Source organism: Peromyscus californicus, unplaced genomic scaffold (assembly GCF_007827085.1).
Source record: "Peromyscus californicus insignis strain IS unplaced genomic scaffold, ASM782708v3 Scaffold_4__1_contigs__length_199733344, whole genome shotgun sequence".
NCBI lineage: Eukaryota > Metazoa > Chordata > Mammalia > Rodentia > Cricetidae > Peromyscus > Peromyscus californicus.
Genome location: NW_026294562.1, coordinates 125143310 through 125155564, shown reverse-complemented (window position 1 = coordinate 125155564; position 12255 = coordinate 125143310). Strand labels below are relative to the sequence as shown.

Here is a 12255-nt window from a genome sequence, read left to right as displayed (position 1 = left end):
TCTATACCTAGATGAAGGTATATTGCACTGGACACACACACACTCACACACACACACACACACACACACACACACACACACACACACATATCAAGAAAGTCCTAAAATCAACCATCTAACTAAAGATCTTAGGAAGTTAAAAAGTAAAAGGGAAAATTAAATGCAAACAAAGCATAAAGTAGGGAACTCATTTAAATCAGGGAAGCTAAATCATATTGTATACATTTATTAGATACAACTTTAATTTGTATAAAAAATGAGAACATAAATTAGAAAAACTGAGAACAGGAAATCCAAAGAGGAAGTCAATGAAACTGAATGATCAATCTTGGAAAAGTCCACAAGAGTGTTGAGTTTTTATCAAGGCTAAGCAAGCCAGAGGACAGATTGCTGACATCAGAAATGGAAGATGGCACATCGTTAGAAGTTCTGTGCGCATTAAATGAAGAAGAAAGAAATACTGTGAAAATGTTTTTATTCATAAATTTGATCATCCAGATGAAATGAACCAATTCCTTGAAAAACGCAAACAAAGTTCACTGAGTCTGAATAGATCATCTGAACAGGGCTACATTTGAAAGATTTTTAAGTGATAATAAAAAATTCATAATCTACTTAAACCACAAGAATCAGACCCAGATGGGTTCATTAGTGAATTTTGCAAAACAGTTCATGGAGAAATTGTACCAGTTTGTATAATCACTTTCTGAAAATCAAAACTGGGAGAATGCATCCCAGTTAATTCTATGAGGTCACGCAGAGATATAAGAAAAGAAAAAATACATCAATATCTCTCATAAACAAAAACTCAAATTCTGGAAGAAAATGTTAGAAAATCAAATATAATACTACATATAATTACACACCATAACCAAGTAATACTTTTCATAAGTGTTCATAGCTAGTTCATAATTAGAAAATTAATTTGTATAAATCATTATATCAAAATACTTAAGAAGGAAAATCACATGAACATCTAATAGATTCAGATAAAGTATTTGATAAAACCCAATATCCTTTCCTCCATACCAATAGAGTCCCTGTTCTCAACTTGACAGAGAATATTTTAAAAAATGTGTATAGCTGACATGCATCTTCAATGTTCAGAAACAGAAAGTTTCCTTACTATTCATGATAAGTAGCCCAGCAAGAATGTTCCTTCTCACCACTTCACTTCAGCATCATGCTGAAAATTTAGCAATACAAGAGGACCAGGAATTCAAATAAAAGCATGCTGATCTAATAAGTGTTGATAGGAATATGGAAACATAAAAGGGCAATGTACAAAATTCTGTTGCTTTCCTATAAGTTAGCATTCAGCAAATGAATTTGAGATTTAAAAAACACATTTACTAAGTCAGGCAGTGGTGGTATACAACTTTAGTTCCAGCACTCCAGAGGCAGAGTCATGTGGATCTATAAGTTTGAGTCCATCCTGGTCTACAGAGCAAGTTCCAGGACAGCCAGGGCTACATCGGGAAACCCTGTCTCAAAATAATAATAATCTCAGGAAGCTGGTATAGGAGAAATGCTATGAGCTTGAGGCCAGTGTGGTCTACATCTTGAGTTCCAGACCAGCCTGTTATACAGAGTAAGATTCTTTCTCAATGCACACACACACACACACACACACACACACACACACACACACACCCTAGTACCACTTATATTATTACCGCATATAATGAAATACTTGAATATCAATCTAAAAAAACAGCATTTATAAATTCTATACAAAGAGAACTGTGGTTATATTTTATTTGTGCACCCCAATAAAGCTTTTCTGAGGATCAGGGGAAAAAGCCAGTCACTATATTAAGCACAGAGGCCAGGCAGTGGTAGCACACGCCCTTAATCCTAGCATTCGTGAGGCAAATTCATCCAGATCTCTGTGAGTTCAAGGCCACACTGGGAACAGAACTAGGTGTGCCGGCACATACCTTTAATTCCCAGCACTAGTTAACCATATGTATGTAACCATAGATATGGAGGTCTGTACAGACAGGCAGGAAGTGAAAAAGCTGGATGGTTAGAGAAAAGTGATGTACCTGGGTGGAGAGAGGAAGTAAGAGGGCAGGGACAGAAAGGCATATAGGCATGGGTTTGCAGGAAGTAGCTCTCTCTGGAGGCTGAGGAGTTGGTAAAGTGGGGTTGGCTGTGGCTTGCCCTATTCCTCTGATCTCTCAGTTTTCACCCCAATATCTGGCTCCTGGTTTTTTGCTAATAAGACTGCTTAGCAATTTATCTTACAGAGAAGTACAAAATGTAGTAAACAAAATAAAGGAAAGCCTAGAGACTAGAGAAGTATTCACATTTGTGGATAGAACACTCAGTATTGCCAAGATTTCAGTTCTCCACATCTTAAACTAGATTTAATGCATTTTTAATCAAGATTATTTTGTAGGCATCAAAATGTAGAGGCAGATGACCAAGAGTAGCTGAGAAAATGCAAAGGAGTAAAACACAGTTGGAATTCTGGCACTGCCTCACGTTAAGACTTACCACAAAGTCACAGAATACATGAGAGGATGGTAATGATGACAGATTAGATGGGTAGGTCATAGGGGGAATTTACAGTATCAAGAAATAGACCCACATAAACATAGTTACTCACCCTTGACAGAAGAGTAAGACAATATGGCAAAGATAGTATTTTCAATAAACAGATCAAGAGAAAAATGGAGATCTCAATGCAAAAGAAAAAGAATCTAAATATAGATGTATACCATTCACAGAATTAACTCAAAATGGATTAATGACTGTCTTAGTTAGTGTTCTATTGCTGTGAAGAGACACAGTGGTCAAGGAAACTCTTAGAAGGAAGCATTTAATTGAGTACTTGTTTGAAGTTTCAGAAGATTAATCATATGACCATTAGAATGGGGAGTATGGCAGCACACAGGCATGGTACTGAGCAGTAGCTGATAACTTTACATCCTGGTCCATGGGCAATAGGCAGAGAGAGTCAGGGGAGGGAGAGATTTGGCCCATTATGGGCTTTTGAAACATCCCAGTTCAACTCCAGGGATGCTCTTCCTTCAACAGGCCACACCTACTCCAAAAAAACCATACCTCCTACTCCTTCTAATCCTAACAATTCCACTCCTTGGTGACTAAGCATGCAAATATATGAGCCTACAGGGTTGTTCTCATTCTCATTACAGTGATCAAAGTGTGAAATGAAAAAGTATAAAAATTTCTAGAGGATAACAGCAGGGGAATATGTAGATGATGATGACCATGGACTTGTCAGTCAACCAATCAACCTTGAGTTTGTGCCCCTCTGTGCCACCATGGCTTTTTAGATACAACATCAGCCTCATGATCCTTAAGAGAAAGAAAAAATAAGCTGGGATTCAAAGAGTTTATCTTCGGCTCTGAGAAAAAATATTAAGAGGATGAAAATGTAAATTATTGCAAAATACATATGGTAAAGCAATATTATGGACAGTTATCCAGAGCAGAGCTTATGTAAGGTCTCAGAAGGTATGCACAAGAAAAGCTCTTTTCAACTGAAAAGTGAGAAAACACAAAGTCTAGATTAAAACATAGAGAAATGAAGATACTCACTAAAGATGATATACAAGTGGCAAAAAATCCACACAAAGAAGTGATCTCTGTTACATATCTCAGGGGACTGAGGATAAAATGTAATATCATTGCCATCTGCCCAAGTGACCAAAACCTGGAATACTGACACCAAATTTTGAGAAGGACTTAGATTCACAGATATGCTTGTTCATTATTGGTGGAAATCCCAAATGGTACAACCACTTTGGAATAGAACTGTTGGCAACTTAGATATATTATTGCTATATATACCTGCTTGCTATTTACCTAAAGAAACTGAAAACTTAGATGCCCACAGAAAACCCTGTACATGGATATGTACAGGCAGCTTTATTTATAATATCTAAATTTGGATAATCAGAAGATTAATAATGAAATATTATTGAGTAATAAGGTGAAATAAACTGCCACGATTGGGAAGACATAAAGTTACCTTAAATGAATATTTTAAGTCTTAGAAATCAATCTCTGAAGTAGCATGGTTCCAACCATTACCATTCTAGATAGGACTGAACTTTGAAGACAGTAAAAGATCAGTTGTTGACCAGTATTTTAGGGAAAAAGGAAGGTGGTTTGTGGAGCAGAAGCATGTTATGGCAATGAAACTCTACAGTGATACTGTAATGCTGGATAACTGTCAGTGAACCTACTTTCTAAGACTTTTCAATGTACATTTTCAGTACTGGATCCTAATACCAACTCTGCCTATTGTAAATGTTTCAGCTTGAGTTCATCAATCAAAACAAATGGACCGTTTTGGTGGCAGATGTTATGGGAGTGTGTGGAGGTCTATGGGATGTCTCTGCATCATCCTCTTGGTTTTGCCATAAAACTAAACATGTCCTTTAAAATATGAAGTCATTTTAATGGTACAAATGTACATAAATAAATAGCTTCACAATACAATGAGTTATTATTTAAATAAGAGTGAACTTCCTGTAACAAAGTAAAACATTAATAATTAAAATGATTTCAAAGTATTCTCTGTCACTTTATTTGTAGTAATAATATATCCATGCATATTTAATCAGTCCTCTAAGTGTCTCTATTATAAGATTCTATTTATTTCAGCAATAAATATCATCAAGTGTTGTCCATGAGAAGCATTTCTCAGTGTGTAGGGAGTTTCTTGTAAAACATATACCTGCCATCATGGAACTTACATGATCAACTGAACAACTCATACACATGATAATTTAAATTTTTAATTGTTGTTGTGATGAACACTTTGAAGAAACAAATGGAGTGAGAGCTCACCCGGAGAGAATAGTGAGTGTGGATATGAAAGAACCAATCAGAGGTCAATTGCAGAAACACAAATAAGAAAGATATTAGTATTTAATATTTTTCTTTTCAAAATGATCTCTAGGCCTTGAGGCTGTGTGGTAACTCAGAGATCATAATAAGTCACATAAATAATTATGGTAATATACTTTTTAAAATACACACTTTATAATGATAATTACGTAACTAAGTTATATTAAATATAAGGACAAAAAATACCAGAGCGAGAAAGATTTGCTGAATGTTCTAGAAATGACAAAAACTGCATTTCTACTAGATTTATATTTTCTTCCTTTCAATTTGACTGAAAGCCTGAACTTTCACTACTTGTTATCTGTTGTACCCAATTTCATATCATACACTGTTCGTGCACATTCTGTCAATACTGAAGTGAGAGGTACTTTTAATGCTGCTGAAGTCTGGGGCTGCCTGTGTTTAGTGTCTCTGCTGAGCCAATGACTGTGTGTCCTATCGACTCTGAGTCATCATCTCCTTGGAGATACATCTGGTGGTTAGGAACCCCACTTGATCAATTGGAGTAGTAAGAGATTATACATATCTTCTAAATGAAGATTAAAAGGTCGTGAATAAAATACTTTTAATCTAGAAAAGGTGGGATATATGAACCCTGAGAGGATGGAGTTTTAGGAGTCTCATAATTGATCCAGCTTCAGATTTATGGCACAGAGGATACAACAGCAGAGTTCATTTGGGCAATTACACATTCACAGGAAATGAGTGGCCTTAGACATGCTTTGGGTGAGGACTATCATTGCCTCTCAGCGATTAAGCCCACAGGCCACTGTGGAACTGGATGGAGTCACTAGAAGTTGCAAGTCTCTATGACATGTGGATTTCTTAACTAGCACAACACAACAAAGTGTGAAACTGGGTGCACAGTGACACAGAGGAGAGCTCAAGTTCACGGTGCTGGAGTAGACCAAGTTGACCTTTAGATCACATTCTGGCCATTTCGTGACTGTGGCTCTCAAGTTATTTATGTCTTTATTTTCTAAGCCTCTCAGTTTGCATAGGCAAAATGGTAACCAAAAATAATGTTGATATCCATTTATTAGTGATTCAGAGCAACATAACTGTGTATTTGATGTATAGTATTGTTTAGTAATAAATGTTGAGAATCAATTTTTAAATAATGAATATTCCCAATTACCCATATTTTCTCACGATTTGTTTTTTTATTTTTATTTGTTTGTTTTTTAAATTACAGATGCTTCCTAAAATCCTGGACAAGCTAGCACCAGCATTCACCATGAACAGCTGCAGCTTTCTGGTGGAAAAATCACGAGCCTCCACTGCCCGGGTAGTGGTATGGAGAGAGATAGGAGTTTCCAGAAGCTACACTATGGAGAGCAGCTATTGTGGCTGCAACCAGGGCCCCTACCAGGTATGTGAGGCTATAGGGCCCCTGCTATCTGCTCAACAGCAGGACATAGAAATGGAGACCAATAAAAGACCTGTCTTTCTCCTTTGCAAGGGGTAGAAAGCTCCCAGCTGGGTCTGGGCTCACTCCTTTGCTGTGAAGAACTGCTTCAATGAGTATGCAGCAGCATCTCTGCTGGTCCCGGAAATAATCTGTGCATGCTTTGCAATGCAGTGCTTCCATCAGGTATCTTCACTAGCAAGCATCAGGGAGCCTCTCTCTGATCTGAACTACCAAACACGACTATTAGATGCATGGAAATCAGTTATCTCTTTCAATAACCAAACTGGTCCCATATACATCACAGAGGGTATGAGTCTATAGGTATGCTCAAAACATTTCTGCGTTATGTGTTTTATGTGCCAGTGTAAACCAGCAGTCACCAGAGTACAGCAGAGTGTGTGTAGACTATGAGTCCACCAGAAGGAGTGGGCTTTTTTTTTTTTTTTTGATGCGTGTGCTAGTGTTGAGGGAAAGCACTCCTGTGTAAATCATGTCCTTTCTACAGCTTTATTAACTGCCGTAGCAGCTGGATATCTGCTACAGCACACTGCTCTGGCTGCTCTTCCCACTCTCCCATAGAGAAGCATAAATAAGAGACACAGTGACACTGCCAGGGTAATAGAACTCTTTTAAATTTCTCAGGCAAGTTGACAGACTGCTCCTTGATGACTTCTATTCAATCCCTAGACTACCCAGACCTCATGAGCACTGAAGCTCATTGGGTGTTGGCTTTGAGACACACCTATAAGAGCCAGGAAACACTTGGCATCTGTCATGAATTTGTAGAAATCTGTTAGCTATCACAATAAGTTTAGGGACTGGCAGGTTATGAGATCTGTCTGTGTTCCCACCTGGCCAAAGAGATTTTTGACACAGGGCTATTGAACCATTCCTTTTGTCTCACTAATTCTGTCTGTTAATTATTCTACACAGTTGCTTCAAAGAATTACTTTGTTACTGGATTAATGTTATTAGACTAAATGAATCCAATTTGCTCATGTTAATACAGATGCAAAGTAGAAAGATTTGAGATCTTTGCATAGGCAACAAAAGACCTCACTCTTCCATTTGTCAAAAGGACTGGAAGCTCATTACCTCACATGCCTAGATGCTTGCCCAATCAAATGAAGATATTAATGAGGATTCCTCTCCTTACAACACACAAGTTCTGTAAGTGTGTGGATGGCTGGAGAGTATTTTATCAGGAATCTCTTCATTCTATTGGCACTCAAAAACCTATGGCATCAGAAAAATAAGCCTAGAATACTGTACGCCTGTGGCCTTTTGAATGTAGGATTTTATTTCTGTGCTGTGTGCTTTTTTATGGAAAGGGGCCAGTCATTCAAAGACATCCCATGCAACTTTTTGCAGATTTATTTGATTGTTGACTTTCAGTGACTTAGTTTCTCCAAGAACTAATTCAGCCTAATATCATCTAGTCACATAAATATCAATGTGACTCATAATGAATCAACTGGACACTCAAAGGCCTTTCTGGCTGTTTGAAAAGAGAATGGCTCACAGGTCAGGTCCCTTCTAGATCTCCATTTTCCATGTAATATATACAATGGCTGTTAGAAATGACAAAGATGAAAGATACTCAGCCAATGGGATGGCTTTCAGGCACTGACCCAGCATGTATGCTGTGAAATTTTCCACATTGCCTTTGTATGAGGTCTCTTAGAGAAAGGATGGAGAGAAAACTGGCTACGGAAAGCCCTAACTGGGCCAGACCAGGTTTTGCTTTCACAGTCCCAGGCTCTATATGAAACACCTCTATGAATGGATTGGTTTTCTCCTTCCCATTGTTTTCCTGTCCTTACAAACACTGTGGAGTCACTGAGCAGAATTACAGACAGTGAGCAGGGCTGGGTGAGTAATTTTACATATGGGAGGGCCTATATCAAGGGAAGGAAGCCAGCCCAGAGTTGGGTGTTTGAGTGATTTTTGTTTGAGGCATATCGTAAAGTCTATGAGGTATAAAGTGGTATAGAAATTTCTACCCTGAACATATTGCAAATAATTTTTTTATATTGGGAAGCTGAGTCCCAGTTGGGTCTTGAGGTTATTATTCTAAGGTCATCTTTCCATTTTTTTGTTTAGCATTACCATTTATACAAAAGATTGAGGATACTTAAATACACCCATGAGGGGCATTCCTTCCTTCCTTCATAAGAGTATAAATATTTTTGCAGTTTCTCTGGTTAACGTGGCTTTAAAGCAGTTCCAATAATTTCTCCCCAGCACACTAAGTACCTGATTTGTTAGTAGTGAAGTGAAATAGCATTTCTTACAGGGACATTTATGCTGGAGCTACATTAAAGAACATTAGCCACTACATTCAGATAATTATTATTAATATGGTATTTTTCTCTTCTATTTTGCAGTCTATAGTTGAACAGTTCTAAAGAAATCTCCTACTTCTATCTCTTTGAGATATAATCTCTGCTCTAGTTGTATAGTTAGATCCATAATTTGTGTTTAACCAAGAAGTTCTGCCTACTGAGAGAATTACTTTACCTTTTGGGGGCTGGCCTAAAGCTTTCAAGTCTTCTGAGGGAGAAAGACAAAATGGAATGGTACAACCATTGGGAGCTCATGTTTTTTGAGATGTCTAGTTCATATGGACATCTGTGTGCTTTTTATTGAATGCTTGTGACCTGGGGTCACATACATCACGTGCTTGTACATATAAAGGCATGTATCTGGGTTTCATGGGTTGCTGATGGCTATGGAAGTTGATGTGAGTACTCCCACTCAAGTAGGCCATTGACTTGCTTCTTGGCAACATCGTGGATGTATGAAAAGATAACATGGTTTTACTTAGAGCAAGAATAGAAGGTGAGTGATGCAGCTGAGGTCAAAGAGTAACTAATTGGTGTTTAATCTCCTTCCTATGCATTAGCTGTTCTATGTTGTATATCCTCTGTGTGTGTGGTTCTCCAGCATCCACTGAGGTACCTCTCCACAACCCTGAATTATTCAAGTCATAGTAATGGCCCTTAATCCATCTATCTGATGGCCTTTGCTTGGGAAGTATGAACAAAGTCTATTTATCCATGTCTGGCACCAACAACAAACCAAGAAGATAACTCCGCTCATTTAGGGTTGTGAAACCAAGACTTTGTCACTTGCTTACTTGCAGTAGCCATGGGTGAGATGTTACTTAGAGGAACTTGTGTGGTCCTCAACACTTGTACCACTGAAAATTCCTACCCCAGCATGGGTAACACCCTCATAGGAGCTGCACAGAAGGAGTCCCCTTTTAATAGACCTTTCACCCACTGTGCACTCTACTACTGCCGAAGACCCCAGACAACTAAGGCAGAATTACATTGAAAAGGAAAGAATAGGCTGTAATCACAGGAGAGGGCCTGAAGACCTTCCTCCCACTTCTATAAAGGACTTCCAGTGGGCATGATCTTGAAAGGGTCTTGTGCAGTTCATCACAGCTGGTGTGCAGTTCATCACACCTGGTCTAATTAAGATAGTCATAGGCCAGAGGACAGCAATCCACAATACGATCCAAGTATCTTTTTTTTCTAAGTAAAATCCCATTGTTTACCATTATGCTAAGAACTTTTATAATCTCTTGATTTTTTTAAATACTCAATGCTTGTCTAGTATTGACTCATTATTAAAATATATGATGATTAAATAAATAAATGAATAAAATGAGTCAAAATTTCTAAATGGCAGTTAAATTATTATCCTGTGTGTCCAAGTAACTAATAAAACCGAACTCACTGTGGTCCAAATGTCATCATAACCATTTTAAAAATGGAGATTTTGAGAGCTGTTGCAGGATGTACAAATGGAAAGTGTGTGGGTGGGAGAGGGAAAGGCCAAGAAACCAGAGCTGAGATCTCTCAGACCTGTCACTATGTACATGATTTGAGAGCACCTAATGGATTCTTTCCCAGAAAAGGCAATCTGGTCCAGGTGTGGAATCTCTCATGGCCACATTCTCATAACAGATGGTGATTAGACAGATGGACTTCTATTTGTATGCAAGGTAGATGCCACAGTCCATACTCTAGGTCTCAGTTTAGGCTCAGTCACTCATTTCCTCTACATACTAATAACTGTGTCTATTGTCATACATTACCTGTATCTGAAGGAAACTGCCAGCAGTTTTCCCCTAAACTCTGGCTCTTTAGGGTAGGTACATTTAGTGGCAAGTAGAGGTTGGGGACAAAGGCCTAGTCTCTTTGCCTCTGTTAGGACAACTATAAAAGGTCTATTGAGCTCTCAAGCTCTCTGTTAGATCATCTGGGGCCTCTAGTGCATTTTCAGTGAGAGTTAACTTATATCCTGGCCATCTCTGCTTTTCTGTTGTTCACCAATGTTGCAGAGAGCACTCCTTAAATACTTCTATGGGAGTCTCTGAGTCTCCAAAGATCTTTCCTGGGGCAAAAAACTTGTAACAGTGTTTTAAAAAGACATAGATTAGGAAATATAAATGTTAGAACTAAACATTCAAATATTGAAGATGTTTTGACAGTGGTGAATTTCAGAAGGAAATTCGATTATTTACAAATACCATCCTAGGCTCCCAGGATCCCTCATTCATACTCCTCCATTGGCTTTGGTTATTTTGGATATGAAGCCTTCTATTGGTCCAGGACTTCACCTGAGTAGTGAGTTATTTATATTGCTATGTAATGGGGGCTAGGCAGCCAGGTGCTGTGATTTTTGTCTTTCTAGCATCTGGAATATGGAATATGGAGGATCACAGTTCATTGGCCATTCTGGTCTAACATGGTGAGCACAAGGCCTGTGTGGGTTACATAGAGAGATCTTATCCAAAGGGCTAAAGGCTAGGGATGCAGCTCAGTGAAAGAGTACTTGTTCAAGGTCTTGGGTTCAATCACCAACACTTGAAAAGAAATGGAAGTTGGACATATTACCGCAGTTGTGCGTGGCTGCCATAATGAATGACTGTAGATGGTGGATTGTAGATGTAACTAACTGTCTTATTAAATAAGAAACACAGAGCCGATTCAGAGAAGAAAGCCAAGAGGTCAGAGCTAAGAGCGTCACCCTTCCTGCTTCAGCGATCCTCTTCAGTCAAGAGAGCTCTCCAAAAGGGACCTACTTCCTGTGTGTATGTCTTTATATAGTCTAGCTGTTCTGCCTTCTCATTGGTTGTAAACCCAAACACGTGACTGCCTCGTCATTGCCTGCATGTACAGCCCTCCAGGTCCTCTATGGTATTGAGATTAAAGGCGTGTGTCTCCAATGTTGGCTGTATCCTTGAACACACAGAGATCTACCTAGCTCTGTCTACCAAGTGCTGGAATTAAAGGCGTGCGCCACCGCTGCCACGCTCTTGCTATGGCTCTAATAGCTCTGACCCCTGGGGCAACTTTATTTATTAACATACAATTCAAATCACATTTCAGCAAAAATAAAATACCACCATAGTGGATAGTGCTCTTGCATGGTTTTGGAGGTTTGAAATCAAGGTCTTAGCAGGACTACCTTCTCTCTGGGAGCTCAATCAGAGGTGCTATCCCATGTCTTTTGCTTGGCTGCTGGTATTGCCAGGAATCTTCTAGACCCATAACTTCAGCATATTATTTTGTTATCATATAGCTTTCTCTACTTATGCTTCTCTCCACCTCTACTTGTCCAATAAGGACTCCAAAAGTACACAACTGAGGTTCTACCTTGCTCTACAAAGTATTACTTCTTCCTAACTAATTCCATATGCAGCCACCCTGTTTCCAAACAGGATTGTATTCTGAAGTTCTGGGAAAAAGTACATTATGGAAGGATGCTATTTAACTTTGTTCTCTGGTTTGTACAGAACATGTACACCCAAGAATGAAGATTATATTTATATGTAATCTTTATTTTTATTATTATTATTAATTATTATTTGTATAGTTGTATATTGCACCTAGTGAACAGCGTAATGCATGTGTTGAGGTCCTAGGACAACTTTGTGAAGT

At 38.4% G+C, this 12255-nt stretch overlaps 1 protein-coding gene across 1 annotated transcript in view; it reads left to right on the top strand.

The window, feature by feature from the left end:
- Agbl1 (AGBL carboxypeptidase 1) overlaps positions 1-12255 on the top strand; it is a 773688-nt gene that overhangs the window by 421192 nt on the left and 340241 nt on the right. Inside the window, exon 21 of the mRNA XM_052760219.1 lies at positions 6083-6259. Coding sequence (XP_052616179.1) covers positions 6083-6259 — 177 coding nt within the window. The remainder of the gene's footprint in view (positions 1-6082; positions 6260-12255) is intronic.